Source organism: Lepidochelys olivacea (genome assembly GCF_965140295.1).
Source record: "Lepidochelys olivacea isolate rLepOli2 genome assembly, chromosome: 10".
In the NCBI taxonomy this organism is placed as follows: domain Eukaryota; kingdom Metazoa; phylum Chordata; order Testudines; family Cheloniidae; genus Lepidochelys; species Lepidochelys olivacea.
This window is the reverse complement of record NC_140420.1, coordinates 40,039,594-40,060,208: the sequence shown is the minus strand read 5'-3', so window position 1 is coordinate 40,060,208 and position 20,615 is coordinate 40,039,594. Positions and strand designations below refer to the sequence as shown.

At 49.1% G+C, this 20,615-nt stretch overlaps 1 protein-coding gene across 4 annotated transcripts in view; it reads right to left on the bottom strand.

The window, feature by feature from the left end:
- Window positions 1-20,615, bottom strand: part of STRA6 (signaling receptor and transporter of retinol STRA6) — a 54,665-nt gene that overhangs the window by 7,223 nt on the left and 26,827 nt on the right. For all 4 annotated transcript variants that reach the window (XM_084640913.1, XM_084640912.1, XM_084640914.1 and 1 more), the window contains 9 exons: window positions 17,780-17,919; window positions 16,602-16,768; window positions 16,040-16,162; window positions 11,855-11,922; window positions 9,917-9,987; window positions 9,271-9,332; window positions 8,360-8,543; window positions 4,810-4,885; window positions 4,360-4,493 (listed from right to left, as the gene is read on the bottom strand). In XM_084640913.1, coding sequence (XP_084497039.1) covers window positions 4,360-4,493; window positions 4,810-4,885; window positions 8,360-8,543; window positions 9,271-9,332; window positions 9,917-9,987; window positions 11,855-11,922; window positions 16,040-16,162; window positions 16,602-16,768; window positions 17,780-17,919 — 1,025 coding nt within the window. The remainder of the gene's footprint in view (window positions 1-4,359; window positions 4,494-4,809; window positions 4,886-8,359; window positions 8,544-9,270; window positions 9,333-9,916; window positions 9,988-11,854; window positions 11,923-16,039; window positions 16,163-16,601; window positions 16,769-17,779; window positions 17,920-20,615) is intronic.

Here is a 20,615-nt window from a genome sequence, read left to right as displayed (position 1 = left end):
CTCTCCTGCAGCTCGGGGGATCTGCTCTGGTCCTCCTGGGTGCTGCTAACCGTCGTCATCCACTGCTTCCGCTGCAACTCTGCTCTCCTGCAGACGCCATACCACGGCAAGCATGGAGCCCGCTCAGCTCACCGTCACCGCTGCTGTTGTGAGCACTGTAAACACCTTGTGCATTATCCTGGAGTATATGCAGAACCAGGCTAAGAGACGCCACCACGAGGAGGATTTTGATGAGGACATGGACACAGATGTTCCTGAAAGCACAGGCTGTGGCAATTGGCACATCATGGCAGCAGAGGGGCTGGTTGATACAGTGGAACGCTGATTCTGGGCCAGGCAAACAAGCACAGAGTGGTGGGACCGCAGTGTCACAGGTATGGGATGATTCACAGTGGCTGTGAAACTTTCGCATGCGTAAGGCCACTTTCCTGGAACTCTGTGAGTTGCTTTCCCCAACCCTGAAGCGCAGGAATACCAAGATGAGAGCTGCCCTGACAGTTGAGAAGTGAGTGGCAATAGCCCTGTGGAAGCTTGCAATGCCTGACTGCTACCAGTCAGTCGGGAATCAATTTGGAGTGGGCAAGCCTACTGTGGGGGCTGCTGTGATCCAAGTAGCAAGGGCGTTCTGTTATCAAGGGTAGTGACTCTGGGAAATGTGCAGATCATAGTGCAATGGGTTCCCTAACTGTGGTGGGGCGATAGACGGAACGCATATCCCCATCTTGGCACCGGACCACTTTGCCAACCAGTACGTAAACCACAGTACATAAACCGCAAGGGGTACTTCTCAATGGTGGTGCAAGCACTGGTGGATCACAAGGGACATTTCACCGACATCAACGTGGGATGGCTGGGAAAGGTGCATGATGCTCGCATATTTAGGAACTCCAGGCTGTTCGAGCAGCTGCGAGAAGGGACTTACTTCCCAGAACACAAAATTACCATTGGGGATGTTGAAATGCCAATAGTTATCCTTGGGGACTCAGCCTACCCCTTGCTCTCATGGCTCATGAAGCCTTACACACGCAGCCTGGACAGTAGTAAGGAACAGTTCAACTACAGGCTGAGCAAGTGCAGAATGGTGGTAGAATGTGCCTTTGGACATTTAAAAGCTGGCTGGTGCTGTTTGCTGACTAGGTCAGACCTCAGTGCAACCAACATTCCCATTGTTATTGCTGCTTGCTGTGTGCTCCATAATATCTGTGAGAGTAAGGGGGAGACGTTTATGGTGGGGTGGGAGGTTGAGGCAAATCGCCTGGCATCCAGGTTTGAGCAGCCAGACAGCAGGGCGATTAAAAAAGCACAGCTAGGCACGCTATGCATCAGAGAGGCTTTGAAAGCCAGTTTCACGACTGGCCAGGCTATGGTGTGACCGTTGTGTGTGTTTCTCCTTGATGCAAATCCACCCCCCTTGGTTGATTTTAATTCCCTGTAACCATACCACACCCTCTCCCCCCTTCGAAATAAAGTAACTATTGTTTTGAAACCATGCATTCTTTCTTTATTAATTAAAAAAAAAGTGAGATAACTGACAAGGTAGCCTGGGTGGGGTGGGGTGGGGGAGGAGGGAAGGACAAGGCCACATTGCTTTTTGTAACCACACTACAAATCAAACTGTTTGAATGACAACCATCTGTTGCTTGGGCCATCCTCTAGAGTGCAGTGGCTGGGTGCCCAGAGCCTCCCATCCCCTGTGTTCTTGGGCATCTGGGTGTGGAGGATATGGAACTTGGGGAGGAGGTCCGGTGGTTGTACAATGGATGCAGTGGGGGTCTGTGTCCTGTTGGCTTTCCTGCAGCTCCACCAGATGCTTCATCATGTCTCTGTGCTCCCCCATTAGCCTCAGCATCGCCTCCTTCGTCCGCTCCTTGTGCTCCTGCCTCTGCTCTTCGCGCTCACTTAATGCTTTCCTGGCGTCTAACATTGAATGCCTCCATGCATTCAGCTGTGCCCTATCAGTGCGGGAGGACTGCATGAGCTCGGAAAACATGTCATCACGAGTGTGGTTTTTTTGCCTTCTAATCTGTGATAACTTCAGGGATGGAGATGATGCAGGAGCATAGAAACATTTGCACCTGGGGGGGGGGGAGATAAAAAGGGAGAGTAAAATTTAAGATGATACATTTCTGAGAACAAAAGGGATACTCTTTCACATTGAATCAAGCAATTCACAGCAGACAGCACATGTGCTTTAGGTACAAGGTCACATTTTGCCTTTTATATTGAGTGCCTGCTGGTATGGTGAGACATCACACACAGCTGGGCAATAGAATTCAGTTTCCAGGCAGCCATGGTAAGGCACAGGGTATGCAGGGTTGGCTTCTTACGCATAACGTGGGAATGGTTTCAAACTGCAGTGCCATCCTTTCCCATAGCAAGCAATGGGTTGGGTTTCACATTTAAAAGGAGGGGCTGCAGTTTTTGGGCAGCACACACCTCCCCCATCCCACCGCGTGGCTATTCTCTGGGATGATCCCTTCACCCCTTCCACCGCGACAAGGCAAAACAGCCCAGCATGAACAGGATCCTTTTACTGTTCCCTTACAAAAATTCCCCTATTTCAACCAGGTGACCATGAATGATATCACTCTCCTGAGGCTAACACAGAAAGATATAGACCACATGTTGCTTGAATGCGACCAAAACCCAGGACCATTTGCTGCCACGCTTTGTGCTGCAATGATTCCAGAATACTTGCTAGTGGCTTGCTGTGGTAAAGTGTTCTACCATGGAGGACGAAATAAGGCAGCCCTCCCCAGAAACCTCCTGCAAAGGCTTTCAGAGTACCTCCAGGAGAGCTTCATGGAGATGTCCCTGGAGGATTCCCCCTCCATCCCCAGACATGTGAACAGACTTTTCCAGTAGCTGTACTGGCTGCGAATGCATCCCAATTCTTCAGGGCAAATCAAACATTAAACACTATTGCTTTTAAACCCTGTACTGTAGTTACAAATGTGCACTCACCGGAGCTGCCTCCTCTGGCTTCAGGGTCGGAGATCCTGCCTTCGGAGGGTATTGGGTCCAGGGTGATGAAAAGGTCCTGGCTGCCAGTGAAAACGGATTCACTGCTCGCCTGCTCCACATTCTCCTCCTCCTCATCAACAAAATCCTTCTCCCTGTTGCATGAGACTCCCCCCTTGCAGGTGTCCACGGACAGTGGTGGGGTAGTGGTACGGTCCCCCCCTAGAATGCCATGCAGCTGATCATAGAAGTGGCATGTATGGGACTCTGACCCGGAGAGCCTGTTTGCCTTCTTTGTCTTTTGGTAGGCTTGCCTGAACTCCTTAACTTTCATGTGGCATTGCTGTGTGTCCCTGTTGTATCCTCTCTCCATCATGCCCCGTGAGATTTTGGCAAATATATTTGCATTTCTTCTTTTTGCTCAGAGTTCTGCCTGCACAGATGCTTCTCCGCATACAGCGATCAGATCCAGTGTCTCCCTTTCGGTCCATGCTGGAGCTTGTTTGCGATTCTGGGGGGACTGCATGGTCACCTGTGCTGCTGAGTTCGCCATGCTGACCAAACAGGAAATGAAATTCAAAAGTTCCCGGGGCTTTTCCTGTGTACCTGGCTAGTACATCGGAGTTCAAAGTGCTGTCCAGAGTGGTCACATTGGAGCATTCTGGGATAGCTCCCGGAGGCCAATACCATCAATTTGCGTCTGCACTACCCCAAATTTGATGCAGCAAGGATGATTTTAGCGCTACTCCCCTCGCTGGGGAGGAGTACAGAAGTCAATTTTAAGAGCTCTTTAAGTCGGCGGAACGGGGTTGGTTGTGTGAATGCATCCATTTTTAAATCGACCTAATGCAGCTAAATTCCACCTAACCCCGTAGTGTAGACCAGGGCAAAGTCTGCTGGATTTGCCAAGGGGTCAATAGATTGCTCATAACCATGTGTAGCTTCTTCCGATAGGCTTAATGCCATCTATAAATATACCCTACTTATGTCTGGAACATGCTCATGACATCTATTAACCAGGGCTGCTCAAAAGATTTTCCATCAGAGGGGTAACCAGGCCTACTAAATAAGACTGGGGGGCATTTTAAACAAAGGATTAGTCTTCCACAGAAGATTCCACTTTTACTGACAAACCGAACTATTTCCACTTCCGTATCCTGGTGTGGTGCTTCCTGAGTGCTGCAGTTGGTGTCAATCCTGGCAGTTGCATTAACTGTGAGTGGAGCTCTGCCAATTGACACCAGCTGAGGAGTTGAGCTTATGTATCTCAACTATGCCTGAGCATTTACCTAGAGCCTGTGAAAATTCGACTCTTCCCTCCAAAGCCCCAGCCCATGACACCATCTCTTAGGCCTAAGGACCAACAGAGTGTTTGGTTCCTCTTTGAGGAGGAGTTACCCAAGCAGGCGAATGCAGTCTGGAAGCTGGCAAAGCTCATCCAACAGACCAGAGCCTGTTGGGAAGGGCAGAGCATCTGGGCACGGCAGAAGACATCTAGGACAGCCCCTCGGTACAAAGCCTTCAGATTGGCCCTGTGGAAAGAGAGGCCAGATAGACCTTTTGTACATCCAAAGGCAGCATGGGAAAGGTGTGTGTAGGGGAGGCATTTTGGTTCTATGACCAGGGTTATCCCAACCCCTGAAGGAGTTCAGGGCAGATGGGTAAGCAATAAAGCTAGTATGAAGGAGAGTATGTAAGAGTCCCTCATTCCACCCGCAGGCCCAGTCTCCCCACGTTCCACTATCTGGGGAGATCTCAGACAGGGAATAGGGTGGGGAAGACGCAGAAAGCTCTCTCTAGTCCACCGTGCTGAGGCTTGGGAACAGAAAGTCAGAAACAGGCTCTCACCTGTGCATCACCAGGGACCTCATCAGCATGGAGAAGGTGAGCAGGCAGGAGAGCACAAGGGAACAGACATAGCACACTGTAAGGGAGCAGACAGAGACAGCTGTCATTTGAACCAGAGCAATACAATGGATTGTGCTAGATCCAGAACTGGACCCAGCTACTGCCCACCATTCAATGGACTTTCCCCCCTCACATCTTCCTGACACTGGATTTACAAGTTTATTGTGACATTTTCATTGCTACATCTCTAGTGCCAGAGGGGCAGAACTGGATGACTTTGGGCTCTGTTTATGCAATCACTGCAACATATGCAAGGGCAGCATCAGGCTTCCCAGCACTGTCCTGTTAGCACACTTCCATCCTGCCCCAGAGGGATCTCCACTAGCAATCCCATTCAATCCTTGGCCACCTTGCTAAAATTGGAGGAGGGAGGCGTGATGTGGTTGCTTATCACCTGGAGAAACCACCTGGTGGTTAAGGCACTGGACTGGGACTCGAGTTCAGTTCCTGGCTCTGCCTGTGTGATCGTCCATAACCTCTGTGCCTCAGTTTCTCTACATGTAAAATGGGGAGAATATTTCACTATCTCACAGGTGCATCACATGGATACATTCAGCAGCCTCCCACGTGCTTGGCTCCTCCAGTGATTGAGTGGGGTGCAAAGAAGCAGGCCAAGCTAGCTTGTATCATGGAACAGAACTCCCACCCGATAGGAATGACAGCCAATAACCACATATCCACACGGGGACACACCATCACCCTAGGGTTACAGGCTCCGCAGCCACAATACGCAGTCTGGCTTTGAGCTAGCTGCTGCACGGTTAGACATCCCCGCCTTCCAGCCTGGTTTGGTAGCTGCAGTGACAGCCTACAGCTAGGTCATTAAAGACAAAAGTCCATCCGTCCTGGGGTATCCAGTCTCAAAACTGTGCCCAGCCACTCCAAGTCTCTTTCACCCCTCAAATCAAGCAGTGAGTGACTCCCAGGGCTCGCTACCCGGAATCTCCTTCTGGGTCTCTGCCCCCCACCACCCCAGCCTGAGTTAACTATGTGATCTACCCAGCATGTGACTTCAGTTCTTTTCTCCACCTGAAAGATGAGCTAAATGTTACAGGTGGGACAGAACCTATCTCCCTTTAAAGGGCCACTCACCCAGAGACAGTCTCCATAGTCATTACCAGTCACCCCAGTTAGCCACTCTCTTCCCACCCTCACTCCCTCCCCAAGCACTTAGTGAGTCTACAAAAAGAGTTAGACACATTCGAAATGTCACAGCAGAAATCAGCCAGCAGAAGTGTGAAAGGAATGACAGGCTGTAAAAATATCTTTGGAAGGGGGGAGCTGGGATGTGGAGAGAGATGTCAGAAAGACAATCGCAAGTAGGATTTTTAATGTGTCGCTGTTTGCAAAGAAGTGCTGCCATTGTTCTAAGTGCATAAAGGAGAGGCTGACTGAACAAGGGGAGCACCATGCTAGCCAGAGGCAACAGGGCCAAGAGCTCATCTGCCTGTCCTCCTTTCCCAATTAGCCAATCCCCCACCCCTCCACACCAGGGCTTTGTAGTTACACACTCTAGAAGCCATCTGCTCAATTCCAATACATATCAAAGTCCCCCTGAACAATAGCATCTGTAGCATGGAATTGCTGGCTGTGGATACATTTCTCCTCTTGCCCCCCTTCCCTGCTTGGCATTCACAGCACTCTTTATTTGCTGGCACGAGACCAGGGTTTTCTTTTCATGTCTCCATCTCTCTGCCTTTTGCAGCAGCATCCACATTTTAGAACTTTGCTATGCAGCCTGGTGGGGGTTTTAGTGACCAGGCCTAGAAATTTCAGGCCTGGAAAGTGTCAGGAAAAGAGCTGACAGCTCCTGCTTTGAGTAAGAGGCACACAAACTATTTCAAAAAGGGCCATCTCACACTCTTTAGCATCCAAAACCCACTATGAGGCAAGGCAGAGCTGTTATCCCCATTGCATAGATGGGAAATAGGGGCAAAGAGAGACTAAGTGACTTGACCAAAGTCATATAGGGGAGCCTGTGGCAGAGGAGGGAATTGAACAGGGGTCTCCCAAGTCCCAGGTTACTCCCCTAACCTTTGAGCCATCCTCTTCACTCTCCAAGACTCCTTTCCCAGCAGCCCCATATTCCAGTTTCTAGAATTTCTTTGTGATTGGGACCCATTACCACAAACTGGAGGTACAACCCCTGCACTGAGCCAGCCCACATGGCACACCTGTGCACCTAATGCTAAGAGAAAGCAGGGGAAGAGTGTGTGTGTCGGGGGGAATGAATCAGAGGGGAGGTGAAGGAGAGACTTCAGACAGATCATAGCAAAAAAACATGCTCTGGGCCTTTTAGAAGTTGTTAGTGGAAGTAATTTTCAATGGAATCAAAGCACTATTAGGCACTCACCTCCCAGCGACTGGAAACTGGAGTCCTGTTACATTAATTTTCCTGGCATCCTTCCAGGGGACCAGGCCCCTTCTAAATTTCAAACCAACCTCTCGGAAAGATTCAGAGGACAGTGCAGCATTTCAGATTGTCCCAATTTCCATGACTATGCTTCGGTTTGAAAGTTTCTCCTATCAAACCCCTCCCACCAACACTACCACAGAGAGCCCATGAGATCAGCTATTGAACCCCAATTCAGCAAGGTATGTACATACATGCCTTACTGAAGCACTTGAGTAGTTTGACCCCGCATATGCTTCTCTAGGCATGTGCTTCGATACCTTGCTGAACTGCAGCCTCAAGGCAGACTCACAGTCCAATGATGTCAATGAAGAAACTCCTGTTGACTTCTTTGGATCAGACTTTTGAACTTTTAATCTCTTACATCCAGGAACTTCCCTCCCAACACCAACCACACCTCACCTCCCTGCATACCCACAAACAATGGGATTAGCAACACGCTCAGGAGCAGGGACAGAACCCAAGATTCACAGTGTTCACACTCCTGTTTTAAACATTACATACCACTATGTAAGCCAGTCTAGCTGATGTTCACCGCACTGCTATGCAGGTGTCTCTATTACCATGGGACAAATGGCTCAGTGACTGAGTGGAGCCCTTAGTTATTTTTACTCATTAAAAGGAGAGAGAAAAAACAAACTGAAGCAGTTGTTGTCCTCTCACTCTGGGGAGCTGGGAATTTGCTTTGGTCTGTGCAGCTTTGCTCTAGTTGAAGAGGAAGAGTTGATACTTAAATGTTAAGAGGTCAGGAATTCTTTGGTGCATCTTGATCCTGAGGGTAAGTTTCAGTATCACAGACCTTTGCTGTCACCTAGACAAATTGCCTGTTTCTTGGGTAGTCTCAGCAGAGAGCTCCGGGACAGAGAAGTGTGTATAGTGTGGGGAGGAAGGAGAGGCATACAGACTGAACACCCCCTTCAAGACGTCACGCCAAAGCATGGCAGTTTGGAAGCTTTCCTTGCCATCCTCCATGCTGTACCGGACCTCTACACAGACAGCCCAGGATTTAGGCAGGGAAATGGGACTGGGATCATGGGCACCCCCAGCATCAAGCTTGACAGACTTGGAGAGACTCACCTTCCAGTGACCAAAGATAGTGTCTGACTGTGTTCAGCTCCCGCTCCATGTCTCCAGGGACACTCCCTGGGTTCTCTGAGGGCACAACACCAAACTGAACCAGCAGGACAGTGATTTCCTTCGTCATCCCTGCCCTCACTATCTGAATGTTGGGGACGAAGACGACGAGCAGCAGCAAGGCCATCTGTGAACCAAGAGCCTGGTGAGCGCTACAGACAGTGTGCAAGGGAGTGTGCTCATGCATGTACACCAGCAACCTGTTCACCGCCACTGTGGTAAACTCCCACCCCACAGCAGCTGCTGACCACATCCTGGACACTGCCATGGAGTGGAGGAAGCAAGGGGGATGTGGGTGCCAGAGCCTCAGACTCAATGGAAAGGTGACAGCAAGAAAAGGGTTAAAAACTCCAGTCTGTTATGCAAACTGGGACTGGCCTGAGGCTGCCAGGGCAGGAGTCCTCAGTTCCAGTCTCTCGCCCACTGCGTTGGCAGGAACACACAAAATGAACACCAACAGAGAGAGCTGTAGGCAGCTGTCATGTCTGGCCCTGCTGCAGATGGAAACCAGGGCTGTGACCAGAGTCTGGTCCTTGCTGAAGCTGATTACCCTGCCACAGCACAGTGACAGCTGCAATGAGTACAGAGGGGTGCTGCAGGCTCCGTCAGCCAGGAGTGACCCTTGGGACAATGCAGCCTGTCACTGAGGTTAATCCTTCTTGCCCCTGGGAGAACCCTCGCAGTGCCCAGAGCAAGTCACAGACTGGGTGGGATGGGTGCAGGAGCCTGGCAGTTGGATGGGGCTGCCCATCTTGCTTCCCCACTCACACAGAATGTAAGTAGGGCATGGGAAACAACAGGACAGGCTAGCACAGCCATCCACAGGCCCAGCAGGGGCATTGCTACAGGCTTACCTGGTAAACAGCAATCACGGCTGTGGTTACAGAGAGAACCAGCTTCAGAGGAACCTGGAACCCTGAAATCCCAGAATGACAGGGGGACATAAGAGACAGGAGACCAATTCCAGCCTGAGGCTTACAAGCAGCAGGGTGACAAGTTAGCAAAAGGCATCCATCTGGGCTTCCATTCCTTCACAGTGTCAGTCACTCTCACCATCCATCCAGTTTCATTATATCTGTTCATAGCTGTCTGACCCTTCTCCTTATAGACAAAAGCATCCCCACCACTATGGTTTCATCCAAGCCTTCCTCAGCACATCCAGATTCCACCTATCCACTCTGTTGATGCAACAACAGTCAACTGAACTGCTAAACAAGTACATGAGGGAAGAAGCCTAATAACACAGAAACCTTCATGCAATCTGGGACACAAGGTTGTCATGCCAATGGAGTTAGCACTCTCCCTGCAACGCCCCAAATTTCCTTTCACAAAGATAACAATTCATGCAAATTGAGTTGTGCATATTTAGTACGGCAGCTGCCTCGGCATAGATACTTTGAGAGAGAGAGCCAAGAAACAGTTACTTCATGTGGGAGGAAGTCTGGTGCCAGAGACCCTGCTATGCCTAAGAGCGCATCAGAAGATCTTGTCATACGGTACCTTCCTGGGGTGTGTAGATGTAAGAGCGTAAATACATCTGGGCCCTTGAGAGGAGACTTACTTTCCTGGAGCTGGAAGAGGAAGAATTGCGATGAGTCAGGTATGAAACGTTGGCCCAGAACAAAAGCACTGCTTTGATTTTTAACATTTATCAATCAGCACCAGCAGCCTGTCCTTTTGGGTGGAAGTTCTGATGAAGCTAGTACACACAGTTCTGCCAATACACCTCAGTCCTGACTTGTAGCATGCACAGCCACTCCAGCCCCAGGCTCCCCATGCACAGCCCAGCCAGTGTATGTGGTCCTGAGCTTACCACCACCTTGAGAACAGCTTCCTTTCTAACAGTCGCAAGTAGCACTGTTCAGAGCAGCATTTCTCAACCTTTCTAGGCCAGCCACCCCTCATTTGAAGTCAAAATTGTCAAAATGCCCTTACATTTGGTATAAGAGTAAAGAAGTGTCAGTGATAACAAGAGTAATGGAATCCAAAGTTAGAATGGATCCAGTGGGATCGTCTAGTCTGACCCCTTGTATGAGATGGGCCATAGGACTGCCCTGAATTCCTGTGTGAACTACAGCATGATGGTCATGTATGAAACCCAGTAAAGATTACATTTACATCCATAATGTGTGTGTTTTGAGAAGGTGACAGAATACTTGATGTTGGAGGGTAAGGGTATGTGGGGAGGGGAGAGAAAGATTTTCTTTGCTTTAGACTAATGAAGTTTTCAATGTCTCACAAGTAAGGCTGTGAGTTTGTCACAGAGGTCATGGAATCACGGAAAGTCGTGGAATCTGTGACTTCTGCAGCAGCTGGTATGGCTGGCTTGGGGGCTGCCTGAGCAGCTCGGACGGCCCCTGGGCCAGCTGCACTGGCCGCTGCTGGGGCAATCTTGGGTCATCGCCCACCCCACCCCCCAGCAGGAGTTTGGGTAGGGGGCTCAGGGCTGGGGTTGGGGCACAGGAGGGGGTGAGGGCTCTGGGTAGTGCTTTGCAAGCTCCGACTGGGGGTGTGGGCTCTGGGGTGTGGTTGGGGATGAGGGGTTTGGGATGCAGGAGGGGGCTCCGGATTGGGGCAGGGGGTTGGAGTGTGTGTGGGGGTTCTGACCCATGGCAGGGGATTTGGGTGCAGGAGGGGGTTCTGACCTAGGGCAGGGGGTTTTGGCTCCGGCCGGGCGGCACTTACTTCAGGTGACTCCTGGTCGGTGGCACAGCGGGGCTAAGGCAGGCTCCCTTCTTGCCCTGGTTCCACGCTGCTCCCAGAAGCAGCCGCCATGTCCAGCTCCTAGGCAGAGGGGCCAGGCGACTTTGCTCAGTGCGTGGTGCCCGCATCCACAGGCGCTGCCCCTGCAGCTCCATTGGCCATGGTTCCCAGCCAACAGGAGCTGCAGAGGCAGTGCTCAGGGAGGGGGCAGCACGCGGAGCTTCCCTGGTTGCCCCTGCACCTAGGAGCCGGATATGCCGGTCACTTCCGGGAGCTGCTTGGAGCCAGGGCAGGCAGGGAGCCTGCCTTAGTCCCGCTGCGCCACCAACCAGACTTTTAACGGCCTGGTCAGTGGTGCTGAACAGAGCCGCCAGGGTCCCTTTTCGACCAGGCATTCTGGTCAAAAACCGGATGCCTGGCAACCCTAGTCCCCCACTCTCATCCCCCAGCACCCGAGCCAACACCCCCCCCCAAGCACCCATAGCACCCCCAGGCTGCCCCCCCACCCCAAGATTTAATCAGGGGTATATAGTATAAGTCATGGACAGGTGATGGGCCATGGATTTTTGTTTACTGCCCGTTACCTGTCCATGACTTTTACTAAAAATACCCGTGAATAAAACGTAGCTGTACTCATAACCCCCATTGTTTACTGACCTACCCCCAGGCAAGAAACACTGGATTAGAACTAGGCAGAGTTCCTGCAGAAGAGGAAGAGCATTGTTTTGGCCGTACCTTCTTTTGGGTGTTCTTTTGGCCAGGATAGTCTTCAGGTATTCATTATAATAGCCATTCCCTACAACCTAAAGAAAGCAGCACAAAAGCCCACTTGTTATTTGGATACAGGACACAGTCAGATGCCTGAATCAACGCCATGGTTCTCTCTCCTTAGGGTGGTTATCTACAAAAGCCCTATAGGTAGCCCTGTGCTCAAAGGTTTCTACCTTTGTCCAATTCTTGCTTCCCTTCTGTCCCCTGGCCGAAGAAAACCCTTCCATATATACATTCTTTAGGGAAAGCATTGCACCGTCTACTGACAGCCTCCGATATTGAATTCATTCAACACCTAGCATCTTTTTTCAAATAGAATCATTAAGCAGTTGCATTCAGCTATAGGAATAAAACTTCCACACCAAGAAGTGTTACACAATCCCCTTTTTAGATGAACAACTTTTATTGACATTTTGCAACAAAACTTTTGAGTTAATCACTCCGGAAGAACACTGACTCATTCACTAGAGCCTAAATATCAATCTAGATGCGAGAATCACAGGCTCCAGCCTGAAAGACCATTTTGATACCAGACTGACCAAAAGGAAAACACTCAGTCCAATGCTAAGAAATGCTGGGAGCAGGATTTAGGTGAACTAGAAGGTTCTTTAGACTAAATCCAGGATTTGGTATAACACTAAGAAATCTGCAAGGGGTGAATTTGTTTTGGTTTTGTTTGTTTGCTTGTTTTTGGTGGTGGTGGGGGGTCAGGGAGAGAGTTTGTGTTATTATATTTTTAAAATAGGTTTCCCCCCATATCCTCCAAACAAAGGTTGTCTGATCCTAAGGGATTATCCCCTACTGCCATGAAAACCTAGGGGGGAAAAACAATGAGACACCAGTTCTGGGCTGAATGGGACCCATTGATGCCTAAGCTTCTTGAGCTAAGGAGTTTACACAGAAGAGAGATTTTCTTTCTCTCCAAATACAGCAAGATAAAAAAACCCCAGAACCATCAAACCCACTGCCCTCTGGGGCACTCGTGGGCACAGCCAGTGTGCCAAGAACTGGCAGCTAGGATGGGGATACCTGGAGAACTTGGGATACAGAGGTGGCAAGTGGCAGGGGCTCAGCCAGAGGGAGCAGGTAGGGAATAGGCAGTACTCCCAGCAAAGGTTCAAGGATTAGCATTGACAGCACTTATGCTGAAGTAGGAGGGGCAGGCATTTAGAACAAGTTAGACCAATCACCTTCTTTCCTCAGAGCCCGGAATGATGGCAGCAGATGGCTTCCATAGCCTGGATCATTCCAAGACAACTCAAAATGGGAGCCTTCCCTTGCTGAACAACACCCAGCTGCTTTACTCTCATCACAGGAGGTTTGTTATGCACCAGAGGTGGAACAATTTTTATAGTGGGAATGCTGATGACAGAAACCATGGAAATCATGTTTTTTTATTACTATTTCAAGCCAGGGGGTGCACCAGCACCCCTAGTTCCAGCACCACTGTTATGCACTGAACTTCAGCCACACTCCTCTTACTCTGGGAGATATAGGGAAGGACAGGAGCACCTTGTGCATTTGTGGGAGCAACTAGAGTGCCAATGGCAGCATTAGAGGACTCTGGCTGAAGCCAAGTTCCAAGGGGTAGGATCCTGGGAGGTGACCAGGCACAACAAAACCGATGCATTAAGGACTGATAACTCAAGCTTGGGAGATGAGTACCTTCCAATTCCCCTTGCATGTAATGACACTTGGCTGGAGTGCAATCAGGATGTTGCAAGGAAAGAGGAAGTTCAGCATCTCAAATCCCTTTTCAAACAGGACTGATGCTGGATGTGGAGGAAGGCTGCCTGCTGGGCCCATGATAGCAGAGAGGAGATAAAATAGGAAGGTTTGTTTGCTTGGAAGAATAATTAAAAGTAACTTAAGTGATTGCAAGCCCCAGAGTAGGGGGTGGGTGGGAAGTGACAACACAGAACAGAGTTTACTGGAGAGTCAATAGCACTGAGTGAAGAGGCTCAGCAGGTTGGCTCAAATGAACTTATAAAAGCTTGATGTTCAGCTGACACTCTTAGGTTTGCAAGCTCATGGGGACATTGATTTCCTCTGCTTTCTAACTCTGGACAAGCCAAATGTGCCCCTAGAACAGCCTCTTCCCACCATTTCAGCTTCTGATCTTGGCTGGAGCCCAGAAGTAATGAAATACCAGGGGGGAAAGCTAATAAAATATTTGCAGAGTTTGGACTAGAGCAGTGGTTCTCAAACTGTGGGTCAGGACACCAAAGTGGGTTGCAACCCAGTTTTAATGGGATCGCCAGGGCTGGCATTAGGCTTGCTGGGGCTTAGGGCTGAAACCAAAGTCTAAGCTCTGCCACCCAAGGCTAAAGCCCTCAAGTTTCAGTGCCCCGCAGGGTGGCAGGGCTTGGGCTTTGGCTCCTGAGCCCGGGGCAGCAGGGCGTGGGCTTTGGTCCCCCTTCCTGGGGTCGTGTAGTAATTATTGTTGTCAGAAGGGGGTTGCGATGCAATGAAGATTGAGAAAACCTGCAGTAGAGGCTCTGTTCACAGCTTAGTGTTTAGTTAAGTCAGTTCCTGAAGCCTAACCCTACAGAAACACTCAGGGCCAGCTTTGCAGAGTCTGCCTCTGGTTTTCACCCAGCCATTTCTATCTGCTCAGCTGATTAAGCCTGCAGACAAGATACAGACGTAAATAGCCATGTAAGCAAGTGACGCACTTGGGAAGTGAGGAAACTGACTTACATGCACAGACAAGGGGTTTGTGCACACAGACAATCATCCCAGTGTGCAAAGTTGGATGCGGAAAGTGTGCCTTACAATTAGAGAACTTGGGTGGCCCCATTCGACCCTAAAGGCTTATCTACACTTGAAAGTTATTTTGGATTAGGATGGGGTGTGAATTTTAAAAAGTCACACAGTAGCTATTCAGGAGCAAGAAAGCGTCCACAAAAGGAACTACTGCAGGTAGTGATGATATATGCCATCATGTGCCAGCAATGCCCCTCTGCCATGTACATTGGCCAAACTGGACAGTCTCTACGCAAAAGAATAAATGGACACAAATCTGACATTAGGAATTATAACATTCAAAAACTAGTAGGAGAACACTTCAACCTCCCTGGTCACTCAATAACAGATTTAAAAGTAGCAATTCTTCAACAAAATAACTTCAAAAACAGACTCCAGTGTGAAACTGCAGAACTGGAATTAATTTGCAAACTGGACACCATCAAATTAGGCCCGAATAAAGACTGGGAGTGGATGGGTCATTACAAAAACTGATTTTACCATACTAATTTCCCCGTACTGTTACACTTTCTTGTCAACTGTTTGAAATGGGCCACCCTCATTATCACTACAAAAATGATTGTTCCTCCCTTGGTATTCTACTGTTAATTGAATTGTCTCATTAGACTGACCCCCCACTTGGTAAGGCAACTCCCATCTTTTCATGTACTATGTATATATATACCTGCTACTGTATTTTCCACTCCATGCATCTGATGAAGTAGGTTCTAGCCCACAAAAGCTTATGCCCAAATACATTTGTTAGTCTCTAAGGTGCCACAAGGACTCCTTGTTTTTACTGCAGGTAAATTTCCCTGTAGACAAGCTCTAAGTAGAAGGCCAGACAGATGTGGAAACAATATGAGAAAACCATCTGGCAGAGCGATGACCAGTCAAAAGCATTTAGTGACCATGGATTTCAGAGAACCAAGATCAGTACCTCAGGCATTTTCACTACAAAATGGGGATGATCTATTTCACACATAAAAATAGACGAGACCTGCTATTAAGGAAAAAAATTAATACACATGGCATTTAAAGTATTGCAAAACTGATCAGTTTCCATGCCAATAAGACAATACACTCCAAAATGTGTTTTAAAAGACATAAAATACAGAGAATGGCATATTTCTTGAAAGTTGTCTGATTCATGCCACATTTTGTGTCTCTTCTATAGCCACATCTGCTCTGCTGGGCACATCTTCAGCTCTGATTACAGACACTAAAGTCTTATTCACTAATTAATTAGCTCACACACACGATCAAAATTTGAACCAATAACTAGTACATAACTGTTGCAGAGGAGTGGAACTAACATAAAAGGGGCAAAATTTATGTTTTCTACACAGTGCCCTTAGCGGAGTCAACACAGCATGGATTTGAAAGGAAGCTGCAGTGCATTACCTCTCTAGCAGTCTGTTTCTCCTGTGTGAAGCTCCTGACAAGCAGTACTGGATACCAAATGCTCAGGACTATGAGGCAGAGGATAATAGGAACATAAGATAGTAGGGAATAATACCTGTAAATCTGGGGAGAAGAGGACAGTTGCTAAGTGTGGTTATCACTTCATACTTCAGCACAAGCCTGTACGTACTATTCTATGTACTGTGACCTACAACTTCCTGCTCCTGTTGCCCCTCCATCCAAAGAGTTCAGATTCACAGTTTAGGATTCCTCAGATGCCTGCAGGTGCCCAGAATGCAGCAGTAGCCAAAAGCCTTATTCCATCTGCATTAGGTTAGGAGATTGCAAGGGCTCTGCTCCGATGTGGCCTACACTTCAGTTATCCACACCTTAGGCTCAAGAAGAGCCTGACTTGAGGCTTCACCGTGAAAGTGTCTCTCCCAGTTCCAAGCACCAGCCATTCATCCCCGCTCCCTTTCCACTTACCTGGAGATGTCTTTAGTAGCTGATATGACCAGGAAAGAAGAACAATATCCATGTTATGCATCTCATTTGCATTTACCTTGGACGACTGAGGGCAGTCCACTTTCTGCCAGATATGGACCACACAGTGGCACCAGGAGAGCAAGCAGCCTACGAAGTACCCGGCTCGGTGTCTGATTGTGGCGCATGCAATTAAAGGATAATAGAAGGCAGGGTAATAGAGCAAAGCCATGATCTTCCAGTACTCTAGACAAGGGGGTGGGGAGAGAGAAAAAACAAAATTGCAGAGCTCTCAGTACAAGGATTAATAGGCAAAGTGATGCCCTTGACTTGCATATTGGCTTAAGAGGAGACATTAAGCCACCCAAAGCTGGAGACTGGAAATCCAGTCCATGCTAATGGCATGCAGGGACAGCCAGCCATGGCACCTCTCTTCCCCTTGGCACCACCATCACATGAGGGCTTCCCATCAGCCTGCCCCATGCAAAATGCTCACTGGATGAGACCTTAGGGTGCTGCCTCCGCTTAGCAGAGTTTAACTGCCAGGATGCCTCCACTTTGCCATATGAAGCTCAGATGAACCGTCACTTTTTAGATCAAGGCGCTTCCCCTCCAGCCCCAGTTGGTTTTGTCTGGTTCAGTTCAGAGGAGCTCAGCATCTGCAGCTCCCATTCACATCAACTGGAGCTCTGGCTTCCCAGTGCCTCTATGGCAGGCCCCACCAGTACTAATGCAAGCCATGGAACAGCAGTACTAGGCAGGGCCTGACAGAGCACAAGGCTGCTTCACAAAGTTTTGCCCAAGTCACAACAGCACTGGCTTTTTCAACGGAGCCCTGCCCATCCCTGCTGGAGCTGCAGTCCCTTTCCCCGCTCCCCCAGTTGTAAAATAGTCCATTGTTAGCAGTAGCACATGCTGTCTGAAAATCTGGAGTATATTTGCACTGATCTGTGTGCAAGAGGACATGCAATAGATTGGCCAAACATTGCCTGGGGAAGGGCCAGGGGAGGCCCAACACATTTTAAATGTTAAAACAAACAAATTTATGCATGTGGGGAAAGGTAGCCAAAAAATGAAGACAGTTATTCAGGGTGTCACCCAGTTAGGGGAAAGCCTGCACTGGGTCTGAATGAGATCCCTGTGCCCACCTGGGACAGACCTGTGGGGACAGCCCTGGCTTCTGAGGGACCCAATGGATTGAAACAGCAAAACACCCGCAAACTTCAGAAAGGGAAGACCCAGCACCACCTGCATTACCTCGACTGCGTGGGGAGGAGCTGGCAATGAATGGCAGGGGGTCGGTATCCAGCACCAGCACACAAACAGAAGAGAAGAGGATTCCAAACACTGCTGCCACAAGCCCCTGGTGGCCCTCTGCCTCCAAGAAATTCACAGGGCTGCAACAATCAGGGAGGGTGGGGGGTAGAATGAGAATAGACAGGGTGCTCCTTACCCCCACCTCCCCATGGAGATCACCCTTCCCTCCACTGCAGACAGCTTGAGAGAGAAGGGCACAGTGGTTTGGGGCACCACATCCACCTGTCTCTGACACAAAGGGTAACCACTAGGTGCATCATACAACAGCTGGGATAGGGGAGTTACCACAAAGCCCCCATTGAATGGCCAGTGGGATGTACCTGTCTGTCCCATTTGCCAGCATGGCTCATCACCAAGATATCTGGATGGGTCCCCCATATCCTCTGTTTAGCTGGAAGAAACTGATCCCCAACCTGACCCTGGCACAGCCATACCCTGGGCTTCTCTGAGCTGCCCTAAGGACTCAGGTGGTTCTTCACGGTCATTGCTGAGTGTCCCTGTCACATTTGCAGGGAACATGGAGCTGCAACCTCTCTCAGGGATGGAAAATTCTTATTTCTACTGTCCCAAAGGCATGCATGGTGATTTATAGACTAAAAGGTGAGATCATAGGAATTCATGATCCATATGGCTCTGTGGATATGGGGAAAGCAGTGCATGTGATATACCTTGACTTTAGCAAAGCTTTTGATACGGTCTCCCACAGTATTCTTGCCAGCAAGTTAAAGAAGTATGGATTGGATGATTGGACTATAAGAAAGCTGGTTAGATCATCGGGCTCAACAGGTAGTGATCAACAACTCTATGTCTAGTTGGCAGCCAGTATCAAGCAGAGTGCCCCAGGGGTCAGTCCTGGGGCCAGTTTTGTTCAATATCTTCATTCATGATCTGGATGATGGGATGGACTGCACCCTCAGCAAGTTTGCAGATGACACTAAGATGTGGGGAGAGGTAAATATGATGGAGGGTAGGGATAGAGTCCAGAATGACCTAGACTAATTGGAGGATTGAGCCAAAAGTCATCAGATGAGATTCAACAAGGACAAGTGCAGAGTCCTGAACTTAGGATGGAAGAATCCCATGCACTGCTCCAGGCTGGGGACCAACTGGCTAAGCAGCAGTTCTGCAGAAAAGGATCTGGGGATTACAGTGGACAAGAAGCTGGATATGAGTCAGCAGTGAGCCCTTGTTGCCAAGAAGGCTAAAGGCATATTGGGCTGCATTAGTAGGAGCATTGCCAGCAGACTGAGGGAAGTGATTATTCTCCTCTATGCAGCACTGGTGAGGCCACACCTGGAGTATTGTGTCCAGTTTTGGGCCCCCCAAGACAGAAAGGATGTGGACAAATTGGAGAGAGTCCAGCAGAGGACAATGAAAATGATTAGGGGGCTGGGGCACATGACACATGAGGAGAAGCTGCGGGAACTGGGGTTATTTAGTCTGCAGAAGAGAAGAGTGAGGGGGATTTGATAGCAGCCTTCAACTACCTGAAGAGGTATGGAGCTAGGCTGTTGTCAGTGGTGGCAGATGACAAAACAAGGAGTAATGGTCTCAAGTTGCAGTGGGGGAGGTCTAGGTTGGAAAAACTAGTTAGGAAAAACTATTTCACTAGGAAGGTGGTGAAGTACTGGAATGGGTTACCTAGGGAGATGGTGGAATCTCCTTCCTTAGAGGTTTTTAAGGCCCGGTTTAACAAAGCCCTGGCTGGGATGATTTAGTTGGTGTTGGTCCTGCTTTGAGCAGGGGATTGGACTGGATGACCTCCTGTGGTCTCTTCCAGCCCTAATCTTCTATGATTCTATGATATTAGAGATAACAGTAAGGAATGATGAACAGGTGGAAGTAGTCAAAGGACAAGGGGGTGTCTACTGCACTAGAGTTTCTAAATAATTGCCCAAGTCACTCCATACCCCCTATTTAATGGCAGATCAGATGCCCTCCCCCACTCCAAGTTCTAGAACACAGATATCAAGGTCAGCTGGTAGCAAAGCTCCCAGAGTCACCTGGCATAACAGTGTGAGCAAAGGTCTGGGATCCTGGAGGAGGATACCAGTGGGAAGGGTTCCAGTTACTGACTGAATTTCAAATTTTCTGTGACTGGGGATAGATTGTTTAGTCTTCTGGTATCACAGTCAACCCCCGCTGCTGGGAGGAGAATGGCAACATCATTGTTTTGCACAAAGAGGTGCACAGCAGGGTTTCCTTGGGAGCATAGGCCTCTCTTCAGTTTCATTTTAGTCTAGTCTGCAGCCATCTGACCGGAACAGTGTTGGCCTAGACCACCAGGCTAGCCATCAGGGTTGCCACATGAATGGCAGAGTGACTCAGAAGCAACCATCCTGGTCATAGCTCTTAGTTTGTCAAAAGAAAAGCTGCCCCATGCTCTTAGGTCAGCCTGCTGGGGGAAGAGGAGTGGAAGGGGGGAAAGCCATGAAAGCAGTAAAGAGAAGAAGGTTCAGGTTAGGTTAGATAATGCTCCCAAGCTTTAAGATTCTTATCGTGAACTTGGAGACAGCTGAAAATTTTGACCAGAAAGAGCCTGATCCAGCCCTTCCTGCCTCTAGCCTGGGGTTTGAAATGCAGCCTTGAATTCTACACCTGCCATTTCACCTCCTAGCCTAGTTACATGCCATGCTGTAAAGTGCCAAGGTGCCAAGCTACCCAACAGCCGACTCTCTGCAAATCAGAACACTAGATATACCAAGGGCTAACAGGTGCACCCACAAAACTGTGCTCATAATAATTTTGGATGGCAAAATCAGAGACAGTTGAGGAA